At 42.6% G+C, this 25,599-nt stretch overlaps 2 protein-coding genes across 3 annotated transcripts in view; both read right to left on the bottom strand.

The window, feature by feature from the left end:
- The window catches only part of LOC135258515 (ribonuclease inhibitor-like), a 362,007-nt gene extending 336,755 nt beyond the window's left edge, over positions 1–25,252 (bottom strand). The window contains exons 1-2 of one of the 2 annotated variants that reach the window (XR_010331015.1): positions 22,404–22,526; positions 20,893–21,159 (exon numbers count right to left, since the gene is read on the bottom strand). Coding sequence is in view for 1 of the 2 variants with exons in the window: in XM_064341993.1 (XP_064198063.1) it covers positions 20,893–21,159; positions 24,069–24,172 (371 nt within the window). In the remaining variant the exon portion in view is untranslated. Of the gene's footprint in view, positions 1–20,892; positions 21,160–22,403; positions 22,527–24,068 lie in introns of those variants that run through there. The other variant, XM_064341993.1, reaches the window with a different exon arrangement.
- LOC135259571 (uncharacterized) lies at positions 11,237–17,064 on the bottom strand. The gene is made up of 6 exons (XM_064344084.1): positions 16,734–17,064; positions 16,588–16,617; positions 16,370–16,495; positions 16,192–16,275; positions 16,012–16,107; positions 11,237–15,918 (listed from the first exon to the last, which is right to left on the bottom strand). The coding sequence occupies exons 1-6, from the start codon at positions 16,762–16,764 to the stop codon at positions 15,533–15,535; spliced, it is 753 nt and encodes a 250-aa protein (XP_064200154.1). The 5' UTR covers positions 16,765–17,064; the 3' UTR covers positions 11,237–15,532.
- Positions 25,253–25,599: the final 347 nt, after the last annotated feature.

The following is a 25,599-nucleotide window of genomic DNA, read 5'->3' as shown; positions in this document are numbered from 1 at the left end:
TAAGATAAGAAAATAATAAGAGTCCAGGTATCTGGCCAAGAAGAACAAAAGGAAAGTACAGCATATTCTTTGCTGTTCAGGCAGGTAGAAAGCAGAGAGGGTAACAGATAGAGAAGGGACCACAGCAGAGAAAGTGCGGAGCAGGGAGGTCAGAGAGTGAAAAGGGAGGTGCAGACTGCCTGTCAAGGAAGCTGTCAAGGCTTCCTATAATACTGTGAACACCAATGCTTTAAAATGTGTTTTTAAAGCAAAATTTTACTGATAGACTGGACGGCGCATTCAGTATTGAGAATGTCTTTGTAGATATTGAGATAGACAATAAAGAAGTCCTGGATAAATACTGGATAAATATATAAACTAAAGACAAATAAGGAAACTACAGGCCTGTCAGTTTAACTTGCATCACATGTACAATACTGGAATCTATCATCAGAGTTGAGTTGGAAGTATTTCTTGAAAATATAACATCCTAAGGGATAGTCAGCATGGTTTTCACAAGGGAAGGTCATGCCTAACAGACCTTTTTGTCTTCTTTGAAGAGGCTACCAAGTGTTTAGACTAAAACCGTGGTTCCCAAACTGGGGTACGCAACAACATCGGGGGTACGTACAAAAATCTTTTTACATTTTTTCCCAAAAATAAATAAAGATATACATTTAAAAAGGGTCCCATCTGACTGCCCAAAATAAACACTGTACAAACAGCGAAATAACAATGTGAAATACGGTCAAATAATTGACATCCAATCGCATTAAGATAGCGGCTATGTTAATGTGATTGGATGTCAATTATTTGACCGTATTTTGTCTTTCACCACTCACTCACACATGCCTTTTATTGCCAGAACTGTCTACTGTTGTGGATAAGGTAGCTAGTTAGCGTAGCTAGTGGTAGCTACCGCGAGGTTAAACGTTTCCATTTCGAAAAATGGATAAATGGTTCAAAAGAGCTCGGCCCATGCCCAGAGACGCAACATCGAACGATACTTCCAGCAGTTTAACAGATGCTGCACAGTCCGCTTCCAGTGGCACCAGCTCAGCTCCTCCCACAAGCACATCTATACCTAGCATTAGTGCTGCTAACCCAGCTAGCATCGGCACTGACAGCGATGGATCCGAAGCAGCCCAAGAGCCACAGCCCCCCCACCCAGGAAAGCATCGAGCATACAGGGAAGTTGAATCATTAAAGAGGCGCAAATATGATGAGAACTATATTACTTTGGGGTTCACTTATATTGGGAGTAAAGACCTTCCTCAACCACAGTGTGTTGTATGTGCAAAAGTACTCTCTCACAACTGTATGAAACCATCGTTGTTGCGCAGACATTTAGAAACAAAGCATGCTCGTTTGAAAAACTTTCGACTAGTAAGACATGTATGACAGGGACAGATAGCATTAATAGGGTGGCTAAGACAGGCAAGCCCCACACTATTGTGGAGGACCTAATTCTCCCTGCTGTCGCCGATATGGCTGGGACAATGCTGGGAGAAGGCAAGAAAAACTATACGGATGATGCCTTCATCAAACAACACTATTTCACGTCGCATCAGTGACATGGCAGAAGACGTTTTAAAACAGCTACTACTTCGCATACAAGCCAGTGAGTTCTACGCCTTACAACTCAACAAATCTACAGACGTAGCGGGTCTGGCTCAGCTCCTGGTATATGTAAGGTACATTTACGAGGGGTCAATTAAGGAAGACATACTCTTCTGTAAACCACTGGAAACCAGGACAACCGGGGAGGACATTTTTAGACTACTTTTGTCACATCACATGGACTTGCATGGTCAAAATGTGTGGGCATCTGTACAGATGGTGCAAAAGCCATGACAGGGAAACATAGTGGTGTCGTGACGCGTGTGCAAGCGGTTGCCCCCGACGCCACTTGGGTGCACTGCAGCATCTATAGAGAGGCGCTTGTCGCCAAGAGAATGCCTGACAGCCTCAATGAAGTTTTGGACAACACAGTGAAAATGGTAACTTCGTTAAGGCAAGGCCCCTGACTTCTCGTGTATTTTCTGCATTATGCAACGAAATAGGCAGCGACCACGTCACCCTGTTACTCCATACTGATGTGCGATGGTTATCAAGGGGAAAAGTATTGACACGATTTTTTGAACTGCAAGATGAACTTAAAGTTTTCTTTATTGACCATAATTTTCACTTGTCTGGCTGCATAACAACGAGTGGTTCACACGACTGGCCTATCTGGGTGATGTTTTTTCTCGGCTGAATGAACTGAATCTTGGATTGCAGGACCTCTCCGCAACCATATTCAATGTGCGGAAGAGAGTAATTAGATGCCCCTACTGTCAAAATGATTGATCGATACCACGCCCCATACCCCCCTGATATGATCCGATTTTCTATGATATCCATACAGTCAAGATTTGATTGATTAGTTTTACCTTTTGGACTCTGCTATGGTTTGGTTGGTGAGGGAGAAGGGTATGGGGAAAGGGTGGGGGTTGTGGCTGCTGCAGACCCCATGTTCATCAGGGAGGGGTGGGAGTACCCTGACACTTAGTTTTGAGAGTGTGTGGGATGTGGCAGGACAGGTGTGGGTAGCCTGTGGAGCGTGGGCCCTGTGGTAAACGGTAAATTACCCACAAGGATAATGTTTTATGTCTTTTCTTTCTCTGAATACAGCCACAGCCCTAAAGTGTTTCAACAAACAGCTTGATTAGAGTCTATTTCATAATATTACTCGCATTTTGAAAACAAGCCCAGGCATGTTTTCTTTGGGCGTTAGTTTAAAGAAAACAAGCCCAGGCATGTATGCATAGTCTTAACAAGCTGAATCAGGGTGTGTTAAAGTGGCACAAGAGAGGTTTTTAAGAAAGCTAAAGTAGAAAAAAAGCACATGCGTTAGTTACTTAGCTGATTTCCTGCGACAAAACAGAAGCGGAGGATCTCTAGGTAGATGTTCACAGCTGAGTAGCGAGGATCAAAATGGCCACAGCGAGCCGGTAAGCATGGACAGAGTTAGGCAGGAGCCACTGTAGCTTTAGAGCAATGCCCCCCACACAAAGTTTTGAAGATCCCCATCAATCAATAGGCGGCAACGTTTTGTATGCCGGGAGATGTATGCAGAAGGAACAGGCACGCCCGTGACACATAGTGGGGATGTGACGGAACAGGTGGGGTGCCCTGTGAAGCCCTGGGGGAGTACACAGACACGTGCGTACACATAGGCCTGCACAGCTCTGATTTAGTATTTTGGGTGTGCAAACAGGATCACGCCCACTTTTCAGAATGTGTATAAAGTCTATTGGTTTGGAAGCCATAGCAGAGGTGTTGAAGATCTCACAGCAACGGCCTTTGCACAACACGGTTGTCAGAATCGGACATCAGCTCTGTGTAGCCTACGAACATGTATACCGCTGAAATTTCAACACCTACCTCTGGAGAAGAAGTGATGCCCGAGCCGCAGACGGTGTTGCGGCGCCCAAAGAAGCCTTTTGCAGCATTGGCAAGAGTCCACACCGCGAATGGGGGACGATGCCGGAGGGTGTCCGCTGCGGTTATCATATTGACGTGGATGGAGATGCTCCAAAAATTTGTTTTTTCAACCTGCATGTTGATGAGGAGTACCGCCCTATTAACACTCGCGGAGCCGTGTGCGAGGCTTGTGACTGGGGCGATTTTAGAAGATGCTATGTGGATGTAGCAACCGGTTTAGAAGACAAAAGTACATTTTTAAGCCGGACCAGCGATGCTACGCGTCAACGATGGATCACCGTGGAGGCGATGCCGCAAATGTGGATGGGGAAAAGAGGCCTGATCATTTGGGGAGGCCTTTTTCAAAACGGGGGTGCTTTAACAGACTCGGTTGGTAACAGCGCATTCTTTTTGTTCGAAGAACTGTATCTATTGAACAACGCGCTTGCTCAAGCCGATAAAATTTTTGAAGACCACCGGCTTTTGAGCTCATTTGACTCTGTGAAAATTAACCTGTGTCGGAGGTTTGAGGAAATGAAGATTTAACAATCGTAAAAACTGTTTTGAAATGTCTACGCACATTTAGGCCATGTATATTATGAAGTTGTAGACTGTATAGAATGTCATGACTGTGTCTTTTATTGTTTTTTGGTGATAAATATGTGCTTTTAAAAATAAAACCTTTTCTTTTTAAAATCATTTTGTTGTCTGTACATTTTCAAAATAAATGTGCCTTTTGCAAATGATTATTTTTCAATAAATGTTATGTTTTAAAAAAAACTTACAACAGCGTCATCTTATATAGTTACTTAAAATATTTAACCATATATGGGCAAGCACACACAGACCCCGCCCTGGCCACACCTTTAGGTGGGGCGATGGTCCTTAAAAGTCACAAAATTTCAAGGTTTTCACAGTCGACACCAGAACTTCAACCAAGGTTAAGACAATGTATAAGCCTTTACGTACGGCCGCGCTTTTCCAACACCCCAAGCCCGCAGAATCTTGGGGATATGACGACAATGACAGGGATGGTTTCCAAGAACAGCATCTTGTTGCAGAGCCATCGGCTGCAGCTCCGGCCGCCTCAGCGGCAGCAGCGGCATCCGCTGCTGAAGATCTCGACAAAAACTTGTTGCAGGACCTGGGGGGTAAATCTGTAAAAATGGATATTACCTATTCACCAGCAAAGCAGTCAGATCTGGACATGGACATGGAGGCATACGACACACCATGCTGCAGCAGGCACACCAAACCAACCGACCACCCGATGCAAACGGATGAAGTGGACGGGCGCATAACCACCACAGCGATAAACATCATAAAGTCTTTGACCGCCTGCATTCTGGACCATGTTATTGAGGACGATTTGAGAAATGACTGTACAGGCTGTGCTGTGAACCACCCCAGCCAGAGGCGCCACACCTGCTTGTACGATCCTGACCCCTACTACTTCACGGACAACTTTGACAAACTGACGGAAAAACTGAAGCAGCCCTGGTTGGCGGTCCTAATAGCCAAAGCTCTCAGCGTGCTGGGCCTTAAACCAGCACCAGCCCGAATTCAGGGAGCCGTCGATGTCCTGGTTTCGGAACTCAAGGAGGAACCACACATCAGAGAGAAGCTGAGGGGGATAAACCAGACATACCTGGGGCCCGAGAGTGATAAAATCATCAACGATGTCAGGAGAGAATTCTGGGACATTGAGAACGCTCTCCGGCCTGAACTGTGGTCTGCTGACACCCTACCGCTTGATTCTTGTTTAGAAACAGCTCTTTGAAGGGTGTCAAATTCTTGAGCGCATGTCCAATGTATACATGCGGCATTTTATATTCATGGGGAGTTTCTGTACAACACTTTGAAAATAAAAGCCTTGTTTTTCAATATCTTGTATCATTATTGCATTAGTTGTAAGGATGGCTGATGAGAAGTGTATGAAGTCTGTTTATTATTCGCCAGAAAATCCTGGTTCTTATGGGGGTAAAGAACGTCTGCAAAGGGGCTTGCTTGAAACAGCCGGGCATAGGGCGTCTGACAAGAAAGTTAAAGAATGGTTGCAGGGTGAGGATGCATATACTTCACAAAAACCCGATTCCTCTTGAAATGTACTCTGGCGGGTTTATGTAATGAATATTGATTCCCAGTGGCAGGCTGATTTAGTTGACATGTCTAGTTTATCTGTACATAACAATGATGTAAAATTTATGTTGACATGTATAGATATCTTTTCTAAATTTGCTTGGGTTTGTCCTCTTGAGAACAAGAGTGGGGCGAAAGTGGCTCAGGCCTTTGAAGACATTCTCTCACAAGGACGTGTACCTAAAAAACTACAAACTGACAAGGGTAAAGAATTTTTCAACAAGGGGTTCCAAAAGCTGATGAAGAAATACAACATAACACATTTTGCCACAAATAATGATGTGAAAGCTTCTGTGGTGGAAAGGTTTAATAGAACCTTGAAAACGAGGATGTGGCGTTACTTCACAGCGCACAACACTAGACGGTACATAGACGCTGTAAAAGATTTGGTCTGGTCATACAATAACAGCTACCACAGTACAATTAAAATGAAGCCTGTTGAAGTAAATGAAACTAATAATTTTAAAGTGTTCAAAAATATGTATAGTCTGCTTCTAAAAAGACCTAAACAGCTAAAGTTTAATTTTGAGGAGGGTGACTCTGTCAGAGTTTCCAAAGTGCGTGGAAAGTTTGCAAAAGGCTATGAACAGACATATACAGATGAATATTTCACTGTGGCTGAAAGGGTCCACAGAACCCCGCCAGTATATAGGTTGAAGGATTATGACGGCGAAAACATCGAAGGCACGTTTTATGAGAAGGAATTACAGAAGGTTATTGTGGGCAAAGACAAAACGTTTAAGGTTGAAAAGATAGTAGCGGAGAAGAAACAGAAGGGTAAAAAGCTGGTTTTAGTCAAATGGGTCGGCTGGCCTGAAAAGTTCAACAGTTGGATACCGGCAAGCCATGTGTCTGACATCTAGGACATATAGGCAATAAGTTATTTGAAAAGCTTACATGACCCTACAAACGCATTAGGCAACCATGGAGGATACAGGTTTCTACGTTACTCTCCCGAGTAATGCGTCTTTGAGCATTTACCCTGAGAACAAAATTTCAAGCTATACAACCAAGTTTGCCAGACCCATTGAACTGCGTGGGGAGTGGGAGGTTGGCTTAGCCGAAATCCAGTACCCACACACTTGGAGTACAATAACACGTGATGACTGTGCTTTTTATACGTACGATCATATCAAAAAAACTAGAATAGCTCATTCAATTAGTTGCGGGTATTACAAGAATATCCCCATTCTACTGGCTGAAATGAACCACAATTCTGAACCCATGCTGAAAGGAGTTGAAATTGCATATGGTCCTATAAAAAACAAAATTTACATCGTATGCGAGCCACACATCTCATTGTTGGCTGAAGGAAAAATAGCTAGGATGCTCGGTCTTGAACCAGGTGTCAACTTGACATCCTCTAAACCGGTGGCGCCACACCCTGTCGACCTCAGCGCCGGGTTCTACACACTGTACGTCTACACGGACGTTATCGACTACCAACGTGTTGGTGACAGTTTTGTACCCCTGCTACGAAATGTACATATATCCGGAACAAACAAGGACATCATCACAATCTCGTATGAGAAGCCACACTACGTACCTGTGAGCAAGAAGCACATTGACAACATTACAATTGAACTGAAAACGGACCAGAACCAGAACGTAAATTTCCGTTACGGGAAAGTCATAGCAAAGCTGCACTTCAGACCGGTGAAGCATCATTATCACGAGTAAAAGATGGCTAGGTCTGGCCTACACATAGATCCATACAGATACGTTGATTATTATACGGCGCAAGCGGGTAATGGTTTGCCGGGGTTTAGTGGTGGGAGTGTTATGTATGGTGGGGGTCTTGGTGGTATTTTTCGAGGATTGTTCCGAATGGCTTTGCCGCTACTAAAGAAAGGACTCAATATAGCCAAACCCCATTTGGCCTCTGCAGCTAAGAACATAGCCAAGGATGTGATCACTAATGTTGTGACAAGTCGTTTGAACACGGGCGACCAGGAAGGATCAGGGCTCATGGTGATGACGCGACGTAGACAGAAAAGACCTCCAGGGGGGCGTGTCTCAAACATGTCAAAGTCTAAAAAACGGAAGGTGTCAAGCATTCGGCACACAGTTGGTAAAAGCAAGAGGAGGGTGAAAAAGCACACAAAGAAGAAGAAGGTTACAAGGAAAAGTAGATACATTTTTTAAAAATGGCCTACATACACAACATGTCGGGGGAATGCATGAAGTCGGAACTGGATCTTTTTGCAGTGCCGTATACACAAACAAGCATTGAGAAGAACATCTATGTAGAGGTGCCCCCACTGTCAGCCATTTCAGACACAGGACCTCTAGAGTTCTTTATTGCTGGTAATGGTGAAGATTACATTGACTTGAACAATACACTTTTATACCTTCGCTGTAAGATCACCCGCGCAGATGGTACTAACATTGCGGCAGCTGACAATGTCGGACTGATTAATTACCCCCTAGCGACCATTTTTTCCCAAGTGGATGTTTCACTGGGGGACCGACTGGTGAGTCAGTCTAGCAATACTTACCCCTACCGGGCTGTTATGGAATGTCTACTGAATTATGGGCATGAGACACTGTCTAACCAGTTCACAGCCGGGCTCTTTTATAAAGATACCAGCGGACATATGGAGGATACAAGCACAGAAGGTGACAACACGGGCCTGAAAAACAGAGCCCTATATACCGCAGAGAGCAAAACTTTTGAAATGCTCGGACACATACACGCGGACATGTTTTTTCAGGAGAGGATGTTGATAAATGGTGTCGATATTAAAATTAAAATGGTTCGGGGTAAGGACGAGTTCTGTCTAATGACTGCAGATGACCGTCAATACAAGCTTAAAATGGTGTCGGCCGCACTATTTGTAAAAAAGGTCAGCGTCTCCCCAGCTGTGAAGCTCGGACATGCGCAGGCGCTATTGACCACTAATATAAAATATCCTATTGATCGGGTCAGCATGAAGACTTTCTCATTAGCCTCAGGTAGTCGAGTTTGTAATCAGGAGAATTTATTTTTGGGGCAGCTACCAAAAACGGTAATTATAGGGTTGGTTGATAACGACGCCTTTACAGGGGTTTACAACAAGAACCCGTTTAATTTCCAACACTATAACGCAGAGTTTGTGGCAATGTATGTTGATGGGCAGCAGTTTCCGGCCAAGCCATTTCAACCTGATTATCAAAACAGTAGCGCTATTCGAGAGTTTTATAGCCTGATCCTCGCTACCGGTAGACATTTGAAGGACCAGCCCTTGTTAATAAATCGTCAAGAATATACAAGCGGTTACACGCTTTATGCTTTCAATCTGGCCCCTGATGAAGGTTGCAGTCAGCATCTATCCCTGATCAAGACGGGAAACATGCGACTGGAAATGAGATTCAGAAACGCGCTACCCAGAACCGTAAATATGGTAGTTTATGCGTGTTTCGACAATATCATTGAAGTGAACCAGAGGAGGAACGTGCTGTATGACTATTATTAATCATGAACACCAGAGAATTAGCAGCCGTTTTGAGTAACAACCCACATACAGGAAAAGACTTTAAAGGGGTGTTGGCCTGCGACGAGCTACCGGATAATAACCTGCATAATTTCCCCGCTTTGTACATTGTGAATACGCACCCCCGAAATAAGCCTGGAGAACACTGGCTAGCTCTGTATATGTGTGCGGATAAAACGGGTGAATTCTTTGACTCCTACGGTAACCCTCCGGACTATGAATATTTCCCAGACAGTATCAGTAAATTTCTGCACAAGAACTGCGAGCGGATTGTTTACAACACGGTGCAAGTGCAAGACCCGCTCAGCGCGACGTGTGGCCAGCATTGTGTGTTTTACTTACACCACAGGGCCAAAGGAACCCCTTTTAGCAGAATCATGTCATTATACTCTGATCATTTAAAAATGAATGACGCAATGGTTTCAAAATATGTCGATAAAATATATCTGGATAAATGTATGAAAAATATGTTATCGTGTATACAGACTGTAAACTCTTTTAAAACCTTTAAAAAATGTCATGCTTGTAAAGAGTAAGTAAAGAGACACAGGTTTGAAAGTAAAACGTAACGTAATTTTATTAAATCAAATAAACATGAATCAAAATTACATTTTTTGTCACAGCGTATCATTTGTACTAGACATGTTAAAAATCTAACCATGTTGAACGGTCTAAAACTGGGGTTGAAAAAGCAGGCTCTGGGATTTCATAGTCCTCTCGAGTTTTCAACGGGGTCCGGCTTGCTATTGGTAATTTTTTGTGCGAGCTTATCGTGCTGCGTACACCGTGATTAGGAATGACAGAAAGAGGCATATTAATTGTGGCTAAAGCCTCAATAAATGTTTGCCACCCCAGGGGTCGTCTATGATCGGCAACCTTGTGAGGCGCTGTAACGTTCTTTATTAGATCCAACATATGCGAGCCGGTTACCGCTTTACCCTTGAAGACAAACTCCCCTTTGTCGTTCCATGTTGCAACATTTCCGGATTTAGCCATTTTTCCTAAGACGTAGGTGGCATTTTTTTTGCTTCTAGATGGCACGCTTTGTATAACGTCCTGAACCAGCTGGGCATCTTCAGTATCGGTGACACCGCTAGAGGGTGTTGGGCCATCTTTGACTTCTGATTCGGAACCCCCAGCAGGGGGAAATGATAATGTTAATTGAGTTGATTCTTTTTCACCTTGCTTGACAAGAGCTATGAATCTTTGTAAAACAGCGGTGTACAGCTTTGCCTTCTCATGAGGTCCTACATCAGTCCTTGCTAAGATGTCGCGTATGGTTTGATCCAATTCATTTTCAACAGTTTGACGGATTGGCTCTGGTGTATAAGTGAGATTCTTTAATTTATCCAGTTGTTTTTGGGGTACTAGATACATCTTTTGAGCATTCTCCATGGCTTAACCACTGCGTGACGTTATCAAACTTGTTAGAAAGGGTATTGCGACACTCAGCAGAGGTAGAAGGAATCCCCCTTTTTGATTAATTACTTTCTTCTTCTTTTTGACTGAGTTTTTTTTGTTAGCAAGTAGTTTAATCCTCGATCGTTGTTTCCTTAATTTTTTCAGCTGAGTATCCGTTAGGGGTATATTACCACGTAAAACATTGAGAGCTATTTCACAAATTGTGTTTATGAGTTCCGGAGAAGCCGACTGTAAAATGGCATGTCTTTGCTGCGCATTGCCCTCAAATAGAGCTTTTAAAAGCGGCCAGTGCCGTTTAATACGTGCCGACATTACTTTTTCTTTAGTACATAAGCCACGGGCCACTCTGGAGGGTACAAACCACTTCTGAGGCGAAACTCTTCTGGTGTCTGCGCTTTTAAGTCCACCAAAAGATAACCGTAAGGATTTCTGGTCGCATCTTCAAAAGATTCAAGGAAAAACTTGGAATGTCTAGGATACATTTGTCGCGCTAAAATATTCACTTGCATTTTATCTCGAGGATTTTTGAACAGAACAATGTAGTTGGCGTTAAGATTTATCGTGCGACTCTTTTTACCCTGAAAAAAAAGGTTTTGTACTAAATATATAATACTTAAGTTTCTATGGTGTGTATACTTGGTAAAAGCTTTTTCCACCTCTGTGCTCTCGCTGGCTGTTTCCATCAGGTCATCGATGATGATCAAATTGGTTTTGTGTAAAGGCAGCAACGTTTCATCAGTCAAAGATTCAGGGAGTCCTTCTACAAACTGTACATTTTTTATTTTACAAAGTATATCATCATACAGCGGTTGCCAACAAGTGTAACACCACACAATATTTTGAGGCACAGAGGACAACACATTATGGGCATTTTCCAGCAGTCTTTTGACAAAAACACTTTTACCGCAGTTTGAAGGGCCTGAAATGATGCAGGAAAAGGGGTGTTGTAGGCGGCTGTCAAAACCCTCACCCTCTGACACTGGTTTAGTATCCATATGGCAATGTCTGGAAGTCCGGGAGCAAAACTCGCTTGTTGTAAACCACACGGAATCTTTTAGAGACTGTGCGGTTCCTGAGAATGAAAGCTTTTTTGTCCCTAACAATCTGTTGTGTGGTTGTGGCGACTTCCTTGGCGGGGTCATTTTTGTGAGACACATAGTGATCTACCAAATCAGTGAGGGATGAAAGGTTAACAACCTGCGTGTTAGTATGATGTAGTGTTATACCTTTCACCTTCATGCATGTTTTACCTCCCCGTGTTCTGTAAGCATATGTTTTCGGGCCCCCTGAAACAAATTCCACAATGTGGTCGCCGGTGTCCAGCTCACTCGTCAACTCACCCAAAAAGTCCCCGAGCGGAGGCACCCAGTCACCTGGCCGACTCACAAAGATTACAGAATCTGTGTCATGATACAGAACCCTGTCAGGCAATTTGTCCATGAGGTTGTAAAGCTCAAGGCGTGCGTAAGCGGTGGTGAATGCCGCTATAAGCACATTACTGTATTTGGGTGGTTTTGAGAAACCCTTGGCATAACGCCACTGCACAAGGGCCACATCCTCTGTAATAAATGAAAAATGTGAGATTTCATACTCTTTGGAAAACATGTACAACAGAAACTGCTCCGGGTCATGGATCAAGGCGGTGTTAACTTGGTTTGTTCTCTGACCGAATTTACCCCAAAGGCTGTTCAGAAAAAGTTTAGAAATTTGTCTTTTGGCTTTATTGACACAAATTTTGCTGGGGTCTAAATGTATACCCTCCTTTTCCAAATAACTCTGCATGTATCTATCTTTGTCCAAATCATTAGACACCCATGAAGGGTACCCAGAGGCTTCCTGTTTACCCTTTAAATGTGTGTTTATGTAGCCGCTAAAGAGCGAATCAGAGCGCTGTGGGAAATGCCAAACTTCAAAAATCTTGGCAACCTGGTACCCCTTCTCAACAGCCTTGGCTAGTTCGATACTACACCAGACTCCGGTGAGAGAACGCTCCTCGTCAGAATGTACACATTTGCCTTGATGTTCAGACACGGCGCAGGACCTGCAGAGGGGAAACATTAATTTTCCAGACACCCTGTAAGGTAGCACGGGTAGGTAAAGATCCCTAGGTGGGTATATTTTGGCTTTGATCAGACCAAAATAGTTTTCAATCGGTTCAAAGTCACGGAAGATGATGGTGGGGTGATCTGTAGGGTAGACTTTAGTCTTGTTCACAAAAGGGTAGAGACTGGTAAAATCATAGTAATGGATCTGCTCATCTTCTTGCACCTTATATTTAAGCCGAAGAGCATTAGTTCTACCGCCAAACAGAGCATCACGTGGTTCCAGACGTTCTGGGTAATCAGAACAAAGCAGGAATGTCTGTACCTCGGGGCTCTCCTTTTTTAGTCTCACCCATTCGTGCTCCCACAAAACAACCACATGCAGATTGTAGGTGCTACGCAGAATATCAATTTTTTCTTGAGATTTTCGATACATGGAGCCAAAATCTTGTTTTGTGAGCGGATTAATGGTGTTTGAATCAAAACACTGAGGACAGCCATGGAACAGACAGCCGTGGAACTCAAAGGCTGTACGTACACCCCCCACCTCTGAATACCCGTCTAAAAAGTACGGCCCAAATTTAACCTCCCCCCGGTTCAAAGCATGCTGTATGAAAACATTGTCACGATGGCTCAGATATTCTAACCACTGAATTGCCGGTGTTGAAAAAGACTTTTGCTTGAGAATGTAATTGTCAGGCGTAGTGATAGCCAGTGTGTCTTTGGGCAAAAAACTTGTGCAGAATTGTTTCATGCATACAGAAGCTATTGTAACACCCTGAAAAGGGTCAAGACCGGTGCAGCTGAGTACCTCGCGTCTAAATCTCAGACACCCCTCCCGCAAAATGACCACGTCATTAATACAATACTCAGACATCTCCTTGCGAAAGTCAAACACCCTTCCAGATACGGTTGCGTACCATTGCATGAACTCAGACCTCTCCTTTTCTGACATGGTGTTGGAACCATAGTATAAAGGTGGTGGGTACGGGCCTGTATAATTTTGATTAGCGACGGTGTTCCAAAAGTGTGGAAAGTAGCCCTTTTTGGCATTTTCAAAGCCTAAAGCCGATGGCATGGCGCTCAGCTTCATTGTGAGGAAGCTGAGAGAATCTATGTACCGCTGTTCAAATGCGTCATCGGTGATACAAAGCAGTTTGCTGCCTTGAGCTATAATGGATGGTGTGACGCCTTGTTTAATTAAGTGTTGCATGATTAGGTAGCCATCATAACCCTTCGAATTGTGTGCAATAAATGTGTACCCTTTGTATTTCGGGGTACGGAACCGACGGGTAAAGGCCTCCACACAACCGTCACCTGCTGCTGTCCAACGCACCCCGTTAAAATCAATACAGCATATAAAATTAGCGACGTGTACACCGTCATCCTGTCGGCACTCAAAATCGTAAAAAACATAGCGCTCGCTCGGCTGTTCAGGTTTGACTTGCTGAATGTAACAAGCATGTCTACTATCAGCAACCAGCTCATCATTACAGTTGACGCAACGCCGCACACTACAACGATGTGGCACAGGTTTTTTAGAACTGATGATGTACATCCTGCCACACTGTTCGCAATACTTGTGTGTGTCGCATGGGGCGCTCATTTTACACGTAGCATTATTCATTTTGGTGACTTTATGCGCTGTGTAACAAAAGGCGGACCGACATATACGTCTACAGTCTTTACACTTTACCGATTTTAAAGGGTGCGAAGAACATTCAGCACTAAAACAAACATTACAGTAGTATTTGCAGTGGTGGTTAGCTTTTGCTGTGAAAGGTGTGTAACAGTAAGCACACACGTACGCACTGCCTAAGAAACCTTTCAACGACTTTATACCAAAGTAATGTTCGTTTTCTAGGTACAAAAACACTGTTTTTGGATGCGGCTCTGGGTTTGTTTGAAATTTGCAAAAGACATTCTGAGCATTACGGTACCACACAACAATTTTGACCTTTAACAGTTGTTCAAACTTTTGTATGTCTGAAAAAGACACCATATCCTGCACGCCCAGGCCTACAGACGTCTGCAAATGTACGGCGTCTTGCTCCACCCGCTCTAACGTAAATTCCGGGTTTAACATCTGAGACAAGCAAATGGCAAAGCAGAGGTTATTCTCAACGTTGTGGCTTACAAATAGATGCCGTAGTTTTTTTCTTAAAATCTCATTTCTGAGACATGTGGCTATTTTTCTACGGACACCACCATTTGGGTTTTGAACTATCTGAACCACCAGTTCCAATGTATCATCAGAAAGGATTTCAAAATTGCTCTGAACCAGATCCCCAACCATACCCAAAAATGTGTCCAGATCGACACTAGCGCCATTAGCAATTATGGACACCCCCTCAGACAGGGTGTCACCACGCAACTCCAGCTGAAGCACGTCATTGGGTCTAGCCAGCTGCATAGCTCTATACAATACATGGTCAAGTAAGTTTAGCAACACATTATAGAAGTCCTCATAGCTGTCCACGTCGTGCAAGGATGCAAAGTTAAACCGTTGCCTAATTTCGACACAATTAAAGGAGGGCCTTTGCACCACTACCATGTCAGGACCACAAGTCACCACACCATCATCATCATCATTACTATTAGCCGCGGCAGCATGCACATCGTCAGAACCTTGTGGGTTATCAGAGGTAGGCGTTAGTGGTGATTCATTAAGATTCCCCCCTTCCTGGTTTAGTCGCTCTAAAGCATCGTTCAGAAAACCAAGAGAGTCTGCTGCAGGGGTTAGTGCACCATCACCGGCGGTAAGGTTTGCCAAAGCCTCGTTCAACCGCTCAAAGTAATCACCAGCCATTTCATGCATGTCATTAGTGTCATGGTTAATATTGTTAACAAGCTGTAGCAGATTTGGGTTTATAAAAACATTTGGAATGTTTTCAGCAGCTTGTGGGCTGTTGTTTTGAGTTATAGCTTGAATTGCATGTAAAATTTGTGTGTTAATGTTCTCTGTGCTGTGTGCCCTGCCTGACTGCTCTGGTTGTTGCCTCTGTGCCATTGCTAATACTTCTCAAAGATTGTCTGAAACACCTTAAGCCGCTGTTCTGCCAAACGATACTCAGACTCCTTCAGCACTGCGAGACGCTGTTCAAACAGATGAGACTCAGACTCCTTCAACACCGCGAGACGTTGTTCAGCCAAATGTAACTCACGATTGAAGATTTTCAGAGCTTCCAAATGGACTGAGACCTTAAAGGGCTGTCTTTCGGCGTCCTCTGGCTTCTGGAGAATTGTTTGGGCAGCTGGTTGCTCCTGGAGGTGTGATTCTCGGGCCTGTTGTTTTCTTTCCTCAGCACTGCCGTCCTCTCTGTGGCCAGGGGCTTCCTCAAATGTTTGCTCCTGGAGGTGTGCTTCTCTGGTCTGTTGATTGGTTTCCTCAGCAGTTACTGCAGAAAAGCACCAATATTTAGCTGCTTTAGTTTCAAACCATACTTTTCATCAAAAAACTTTCAAGTACCACAAGTTCTTAATAGACTTACCGCACTCTTCAATCTGTATAGGCTTTTGTGCTGTGATCTGTTTCACCACCGTTTCTCCCAAGGCCCTCTCTGCCACGTGGTTCTCAGTACCTGATTCTGTGGAAATAGTTTCATTTTTTTTTGTCTAAATTGCATACAAAACAACAATATGGTGACAAAGATATTTGAAATAATTCTCACCGCTAAAAAGTCTCCTTTTTTTTTTGTTGAGCTTTAGACGGGATTTTTTCCCCTCTTCAAAAGTTGTTTCTGGTTCTTCTCGCCCTGTATAAGGAAGAATATCTGTAAATAACTGTAAATCCTTCAACCAACATACTAAACAAAGGAAAGGTTTAAGGTTTAAAGAAAGGATTCTTACAAATAAGTGTAGGTGTCGATAAGCTTGCGCTCTCCTCGGCAGGGTTGATCCGCACTTGCTCCGGTGTTTGTGGATTTGTTGGTAGGCTTGGCACCAGCTCTTCATCCGTTGTCAAGATCTCTAGAACTGGTAAAAAGTCATCCTGTTTTATAAGCAAACTCAAAAGGCGGGCCAATGAACAGTGTTGTTGTTAATGCATATGCAAATTGCTGACCCACCTTCGTTCATGACTTGAGTGCTGGGCGTATCTGTTTAAAAAACAAACAAAAAAAACAAAAAAACTTTAGCTTTACCAGGCTTTTGCATTAAGTGTATTTATTCTAGAGAATTAGAAAAAGAAACTCAAATAAATGTGGGTACTTACAGGATACATCGTAAAAGTCGACTCCAGACATTCTTGATTGTGGTTTGATAACTTCTCACCAAAGTAAAGAAGCTGTGTCCTGGCCCTAATTTATGGATGGTTTGTAACCCCCAAACCCCCACCCTTGACACTTTTAGGGCGGTGTCTCAATGAAAAATAAAATATTTAGTTATAAACAGTAGTTTGAAATACACTGCTTTACAAAATCCTGTATAATTATTCAATAAGATTTTGACCTCGTTCAAATATTTTGCAGCCTATAGATACCAAACACATCTATATAGCCCCTAACGTACACAATTTTAAACCTTTTTAAAGACTTAAAAATGAAGTAGCTAGTATCCCCATGTTTTCTTCCTGACATGGGGGTGTATAAAAAACAACCCTATTATCCCTATTACCTTTTCATTTATAAAACCATCAGCGCACTCGCCCCGTTGGAAAAGCAGGGATGCCTGTGCCTTCAACCCATCAGCGCACTCGCCCCGTTGGAAAAGCAGGGATGCCTGTGCCTTCTGCATGGATTCACAGAAGCTAGAGCACACCATAAACATCCATTTGTACCAACACGTGATGTCAATGTAAGCTTTAGCTAAAAATATTTTTAATACATTTTATGAAGATCAGTGTAATTATTCAATATGTTTTATACCACTTATATGGTATCTAACGTGTGCAATCTCCAGTTAAACCCTTTTTAAAGGCTTAAAATGCGAGTAATATTATGAAATAGACTCTAATCAAGCTTTTTGTTGAAACACTTTAGGGCTGTGGCTGTATTCAGAGAAAGAAAAGACATAAAACATTATCCTTGTGGGAAATTTGAAAGCCCGGTTACCACAGGACCCCACACCTGTCCTGCCACATCCCACACCATAAAACTAAGCATTGGCATACTCCCCCCTCCCCAGGGCTTCACAGGAGACCTCAGCAGATACAATGTTTTGTTATAAACTGTAGTTTGAAATACACTGCTTTACAAAGTCCTGTATAATTATTCAACACGCTTTGGACCTCGTTCAAACATTTTGCAGCCTATAGATACCAAACACATCTATATAGCCCCTAACGTGCACAATTTTAAACCTTTTTTAAAGACTTAAAAATGAAGTAGCTAGTATCCTCATGTTTTCTTTCTGACATGGGGTGTATAAAATCCCCTATTATCTCTATTATCTTTTCATTTATAAAACCATCAGCGCACTCGCCCCGTTGGAAAAGCAGGGATGCCTGTGCCTTCAAACCATCAGCGCACTCGCACCGTTGGAAAAGCAGGGATGCCTGTGCCTTCTGCATGGATTCACAGAAGCTAGAGCACACCATAAACATCCATTTGTACCAACACGTGATGTCAATGTAAGCTTTAGCTAAAAATATTTTTAATACATTTTATGAAGATCAGTGTAATTATTCAATATGTTTTATACACACTTATATGGTATCTAACGTGTGCAATCTCCAGTTAAACCCCTTTTTAAAGGCTTAAAATGCGAGTAATATTATGAAATAGACTCTAATCAAGCTGTTTGTTGAAACACTTTAGGGCTGTGGCTGTATTCAAAGAAAGAAAAGACATAAAACACTATCCTTGTGGGTAATTTACCGTTTACCACAGGGCCCGCGCTCCACAGGCTACCCACACCTGTCCTGCCACATCCCACACACTCTCAAAACTAAGTGTCAGGGTACTCCCACCCCTCCCTGATGAACATGGGGTCTGCAGCAGCCACAACCCCCACCCTTTCCCCATACCCTTCTCCCTCACCAACCAAACCATAGCAGAGTCCAAAAGGTAAAACTAATCAATCAAATCTTGACTGTATGGATATCATAGAAAATCGGATCATATCAGGGGGGTATGGGGCGTGGTATCGATCAATCATTTTGACAGTAGGGGCATCTAATTACTCTCTTGCGGAACAAAATTGAGGCCATGATTAAGAAATTGGAGTTATGGTCTGGCTGCATTAATGAGGACAACACAGAGGTTTTCTCATCGTTGCATGATTTTTTGAGTATAAACCAACTCAAGCTTATGGACAATGTGAAATGTGAAAGACACACCTCACTGAGCTGGCTGTGCAATTACGCAGGTACTTCCCCAAGACAGATGACACAGTTAACTGGATTCATTCTCTACTACTCCTCGCAGCTTACCAACTTCTGAACAAGAGAGCCTAATTGAAATTTCTACGAGTGTGGCTTTGAGAATTGAGTTTAATCAAAAGCTACTGCCAGATTTCTGGATAGCGTTGCGCTCAGAGTATCCTGCATTGGCAGGTCGCGCTTTTATGACGTTAATGCCCTTTGCAAAAATGTACCTATGCAAGAGTGGGTTTTCGGCCCTCACTAGCATGAAAACAAAATACAGACACAGGCTGTGTGTGGAAGACGATTTAAGACTAAAACTCTCTTATATACAGCCCAATATTGCGGAGTTACGTGCGTCATGTCAAGCACACCCTTCTCATTAATCTGTGGTGAGTCATTCACAATGTGTGTGTGTGTTCTGATGTGCAAATAAAATGCTTGATATGTCAGAGGGGTTTAAAGGCTAAATCTTATATGGACCACAGAAATACTGTCTATATTGTGCATGTGTATATATATATATATAGTGCGTTGTCCCTAAAGCTACAGGGGGTATGCAGCAGTAGGCTGAATGTCTGAGGGGGTACGGGACTGTAAAAAGTTTGGGAACCACTGGACTAAAACAAAGCTTATGATATTATATACTTAGATTTCCTAAAGGCATTTGATAAGGTACCACATGAGAGACTTGTTAGTAAAACGAAAACATTAGGAATTACAGGGGGTATTTCAGAGTGGATTCGGAATTGGCTACAGGGTAGAACACAAAGGGTAGTAGGAGGAGTGATATTATCTGAGCAGGGAACGGTGGGAAGTGGAGTCCCACAAGGATCGGTGCTGGGACAACTGCTCTTCCTCATTTAAATCAATGACCGTAACCGGGCATAGAAAGTTAAATAGTCAAATTTGCAAATGACACAAAACTGGGAGGCCCATAGTTTGGAATCTACTGAAGTAATCCAAAAGATTTAAAGAAAATCCAGAAGTGGGCAGAAACCTGGCATATGAAATTCAATACAGCCAAATGTAAAGTTCTGCATGTGGGAAATAAAAACATTAAGCAGGATTATTTTAGGGAGGAACAAAACTGGAATGTGCTCAGTTTGAAAAAGACTTGGGAGGAATGGTTGATCAAAGCCTTTCAGGTTCTAGGCACTGTGCTGGAGTAGTAAAAAAGGCCAACAGGATACTGGGCTATATAGCCAAAAGTATTGAGTATAAATCCAAGGAAGTTATACTTAACCTATATGATACATTTGTTAGATCACACTTAGATCACACAGTATTGTGTGCAATTCTGGGGACTGTACTACAAGAAAGATACAGAGGCTCTGGAAAAGGTCCAAAGAAAGGAGACCAAATTGGGTCCTGGTATGAAAGATAAAAGGAATGAGGAAAGACTTAAGATGCTTAATCTCTTAGTTTAGTAAAAGGAGACTTGAGTGATTTGATTGAGGCTTTTAAATTCATAAAAGCGATTCAGGTTGAGTTCTGTTAGTAGAATGAGGGGACATAAATTGAAATTAGAGAGTAGTCACTGCGTGGAATAGCTTGTCAGGTCATGCAGTAGAGACAGAAAAGGTTTTTAAAACCAGGCTTGATACAGTGCTATTTTGTAGGTAAACTGAGCACTAGGTACACTTCAGTGGAAGGAAAAGGGTGAGCATGTTGGGCTTAATGGCCTATTCTTGTCATTATGTTACGTACGTTATGTCATGCTATGACAGACCTGAAACATATTACTGTACAAGTGGTCAATGTTTTACCATATCAATCATACATTCAGCATCCAGTCATCACCTGTGACCTGATATTACAGACTCGACTGAAACCTTACATTCTGGTCAGGAACCACAAACCTGCCAACCCTAATACTCATGAGGATTTTATCCTGCTTTTCTCTGTTGTGCAAGAGCTGTTAGAAGAGAGGATGAAAATAATGTGGACAAAAAGAATACTGGTGGACATATGAGTAAATAGAGAGAAAGCACTTTTTATATTTCACTGCATAAAGCCATAATCACTAATTCAGTTTAGTTATGGTCACACAGTACACAGCACTACTCACTCCAGTCTCTGTAGTTTACAGTTTGGACTCATCAGTCCAGCACAGAGCAGCTTCACTCCTGAATCTCCCAGGTTATTGTAGCTGAGGTCCAGTCTCTGTAGTTTACAGTTTGGACTCATCAGTCCAGCACAGAGCAGCTTCACTCCTGAATCTCCCAGGCTATTGTAGCTGAGGTCCAGATCTCTCAGGGGTGAGGGTGAGTTTGATGACTGGAGAGCTGAGGCCACAATTTCACAGGACTTCTCTGTGACATCACAGCTGTTCAGTCTGCAAAGAAGAGTTTCTATATTATTGCATGATTAAATAGTGCAATATACAATAAACCTCATTATCACTGTAACAGTAATCATGTTCAATGATGAAGAGTGAATTTAAGGTCTGTGATGCTCTGAGGAAAATGTCTCTGCTACACACTCCAACTGCAGCACTTAAGATCTCAGAATCAGACGTCCTGCTGGACTTAACTCTACAGATGTAATCCTGACCCTAATAGCCCGTTTTCTTATCCTGTAGATGAGAAAAGGTGTAACACTTGTGTTTACTTGTCCAAGTCAAAGTTAAGGACAAATGTTAGTTAAATAAAGACCATAAAGTGTTGGTCTGTTGAGCAAAATTGAGCCTTTGGTCTTGTGTCATTTGTCTTGCTTCTCAGCTGTGTCTTGGTCTTTTTTTGATCACAGTCTTGGATCTCTGGTCTTGATTATTTAGCTGCTTATTTTACCATCCTGGGTCACTGTGGGACAGACAAGCTGTGTTTCTGCATTCTCTTTCATTCATTTTTTCACAATTATGTTATTTATTTTGTCTGTATAATTTTTGTTAAGGTAGTGTAGCCTTTATTTGTTTTATTTAATATGGAATATTGTATGTCTTAATACTGTAACATACTATATCTCTCTTCATTTTAATCTGTGAGTTGTATCTTTTGACCATTATTGATCCATCACATTGATTTGCCTATGAAGGAATTCATGATTTATTTAATAACTGGAATCATTAATGATAATATGTAAATTAAATGTAATAAAATACATTTTACATGCTGGATAGGTGAGTTTTTGCAATAGTGGTAGGAAATGGCAAGCATGTTGGGCTGAATGGCCTGTTCTCGTTATATGTTATATTATGTTATGTTATGTTCTGTTATTTTTGCTATGTTTTATGTTATGTCATGTTTTGTTACTTTAAGACAGACCTGAAACATATTACTGTACTGAAGTGGTCAATCCTTTACCATGTCAATCATGCATTCAGCATCCAGTTATCACCTGTGACCTGATACTACAGACTCCACTGAAACCTTACGTTCTGGTGAAGTACCACAAACCTAGCAACCCTAAGACTCATGAGGTTTTGACCTGCTTTTCTTTGTTGTGCTAGAGCAGTTAGTATAGAGAGATGCTGGTGGGCATAGGAGTAAACGAGAGAAAGCACTTTTTATATTTCACTGCATAGAGCCATAATCACTAATTCTTTTTAGTCAGGGTCACACAGTACACAGCACTACTCACCCCAGTCTCTGTAGTTCACAGTTTGGATTCATCAGTCCAGCAAAGAGCAGCTCCACTCCTGAATCTCCCAGGTTAGTGTAGCCGAGGTCCAGATCTCTCAGGGGTGAGTTTGATGACTGGAGAGCTGAGGCCACATTTCACAGGACTTCTCTGAGAGGTCACAGCTGTTCAGTCTGCAAAGAAGTGTTTATATATTATTGCATGATATACAATAAAACCTCATATGTCTGTGATGCTCTGAGGAAAATGGCTGTGCACACACTCCAACTACAGCACTTAAGATCTGAGAATCAGACGTCCTGCTGGACTGAACTCTACAGATGTAATCATGACCCTAATAGCCTGTTTTCTTATCCGTAGATGAGAAAAGTGTAACACTTGTGTTTACTTGTCCAAGTCAAAGTTAAGGACACATTTAGTTAAATGCAGACCATAAAGTGTTGGTCTGTTAAGCAAACATGAGCCTTTGGTCTTATGTCATTAGTCTTGCTTCTCAGCTGTGCTTTGGTCTTTTTAATCACAGTGTTGGACCTCTGGTCTTGATTCTTTAGCTGCTTATTTTACCATCCAGGGTCACAGTGGGACAGACAAGCTGTGTTTCTGCTTTCGCTTTCATTCATTTTTTCACAATTATGTTATTTATTTTCCACGTCTGTCTAATTTTGTGTAAAGGTAGTGTAGTCTGTATTTTTTTTTATTCGATGTGGAATATTGTGTGTTTGTCTTTAACTGTGACATCTTCATTTTAATCAGCAAGTTTTATCTTTTGACCATTATTGATCCATCACATTGGTTTGTCTATCAAGGAATTCATGGGTTCATGGGAATTGATGGGTTTGGAGTGTTTCTCCTCTGGACGTAGTGACGCCATACGGTATCAGACAACATTAAGGGCATAGGTTGTTTATGTACAAAACAGATGTCATTAGGGAACAAAGAGATAGGCCCTTACAAATAGGCTGGCCCCAGAGGGTATTTAAACCAGGCTAGAAGACCAGTGCGGGGTGGGTTGCTGTACCGCAAACTTGTGTTGTGTTTCAGTGACCTTCTCGCTGGCCAGTGTGATTACAATTAACTTTTACTTTCTTCAGTAAAGTGTTTGTTGTCTTAGTGAGTTCCTGCATCATCCTGACTTTGATTCCACAGGAAGAAGCTGGGTCCTATCACCGCCAATCAATCGCAGGGCACACACACCATTCACTCACACACTTATACCTACGGGCAATTTAGCGTCTCCAATTGGCCTACCTGCATGTCTTTGGACTGTGGGAGGAAACCGGAGTACGCGGAGGAAACCCATGCAGACACGGGGAGAACATGCAAACTGCACAAAGAAAGGCCCAAGCTGAGATTCGAACCCATGACCTTCTTGCTGTGAGACAGAGCTACCCACTGCACCACCATGCCGCCCCTCAAGGAATTCATGATTTATTTAATAACTTGTACCTTTAATGATAATATGTAAATTAAATTAAGTGAGTTTTTGCATTTGGTGCTACTTCTGTATTCATTAAATGACGGCAATATCTGTTAAAATAGCTTGACTTAAAAATCATAATTCTCACTTGCATGACAAATTTATTGTATTCTATTTTCACTTTAACTATGAAGTGTTTATGAAAACATGCTGTCAGTTATCTACTTTAATAATTACATAATACTCACATGGCCTTTCTGCAGTGCCTGACTACTGGTACCAGTCTCTCGTGACCTGCTGCTGATGTGTTGTAGGTCCTTGAGTCAAACTCATCCAGGATCTCCTCTGACATCCATAACACAAAGGCCAGAGCTGAACATTGTGTGGTTCCAGCTCTTTATCTGAAAGTTTTCCTGATCTCAGGGAATTCTGGATTTCCTCCACTAGAGAGTTGTCATTCAGTTCATTGAGACAGTAGAACAGATTGATGGTCCTCTCTGCAGAAGATCTCCATCTGATTATCTCCTTAATATACTGGATTGTTTCCTCAGTGCTCTTTGATCTGCTTCCTGTCTGCGTCAGTGGTTCTGGGACAGGTGATCTACTTCCTGTCTGTGTCTGTGGGTCTGGTACAGGTGATCTGCTTCCTGTCTGTGTCTGTGGGTCTGGTACAGGTGATCTGCTTCCTGTCTGTGTCTGTGGGTCTGGTACTAGTGATCTGCTTCCTGTCTGTGTCAGTATTCCTCCTAAGAGATTCTGAATGGGGTCCAGAGAAGGAATCGGAGGAAAAGGTCCAGGTGTCCATTCTTACTCTTCAAGGCCTGATCCACTGCATTCCTGTGTAACTCAGACAGCTGCACTCTGTCACTGTGAGGTTTTAATTCTTCTGCTCGGAGTACATTTCTGTTCTCATTTACACATGAACGAAACACAAACAAGGCAGCCAGATACTCCTGAATGCTCAGATGCACAAAGCAGTAGACTTTCTCCTGACCCAACCCACACTCCTCTTTAAAGATCTCTGTGCACACCCCAGAGTACACTGAAGCTTCACTGACGTCAATGCCACTCTCTCTCAGGTCCTCTTCACAGAATATCAGATTGCCCTTTTCTAGCTGTAGAAAAGCCAGCTGCCCCAGTTTCAGGAGGATTTCTGTATCTGACTCTGACACTTTCTTTGAGGTTGTCTCATTGGTGCCATGATACTTCTGATTCTTCACATTAGTCTGAATGAGCAGGAAGTGTGTGTACATTTCAGTCAGAGTTTTGGGTAAATCTTCACTTTTTGTTTCATCCAACATTGTCTTCAGAACAGTAGCAGAAATCCAACAGAAGACTGGTATGTGGCACATGATGTAGAGACTCCTGGATGACTTTACGTGTGAGATAATTCTGCTGGCCTTTTTCTGATCTCTGATTCTCTTCCTGAAGTACTCCTTCTGTGGATCGTTGAACCCTCGTAACTCTGTCACCAGGTGGACACACTCAGGGGGATGATTGGCTGCTGCTGGTCGGGAGGTGATCCAGAGGAGAGCAGAGGGAAGAAGATTCCCTTAATGAGGTTGGTCAGCAGCACATCCACTGATGATGACTCTGTTATATCACAGCAGATTTTATTGCTTTGGAAATGTAGAGGAAGTCGACACTCATCCAGACCATCAAAGATGAACACAACTTTGACTTCATCACCTTCAATACTTTTGATCTCTTTCAGTTGTGGAAAATAATGCTGCAGAAGTTGCATCAGACTGAATTCTCTCTCCCTTTTCAGATTCAGAT

Source organism: Anguilla rostrata, chromosome 7 (genome assembly GCF_018555375.3).
Source record: "Anguilla rostrata isolate EN2019 chromosome 7, ASM1855537v3, whole genome shotgun sequence".
NCBI classification, from domain to species: Eukaryota; Metazoa; Chordata; class Actinopteri; order Anguilliformes; family Anguillidae; genus Anguilla; species Anguilla rostrata.
The sequence above is the reverse complement of the archived record's forward strand: the minus strand, read 5'-3'. Positions and strand labels throughout refer to the sequence as shown.

Coding starts and splice junctions, on each gene's coding strand:
- LOC135259571 (XM_064344084.1), bottom strand. CDS start 16,764: ATGTCTGGAGTCGACTTTTACGATGTATCCT. Junction 16,496..16,587: donor CACTCAAGTCATGAACGAAG/GTGGGTCAGCAA, acceptor ACTTTTTACCAG/TTCTAGAGATCTTGACAACG. Junction 15,919..16,011: donor TATACAGATTGAAGAGTGCG/GTAAGTCTATTA, acceptor GCTTTTCTGCAG/TAACTGCTGAGGAAACCAAT.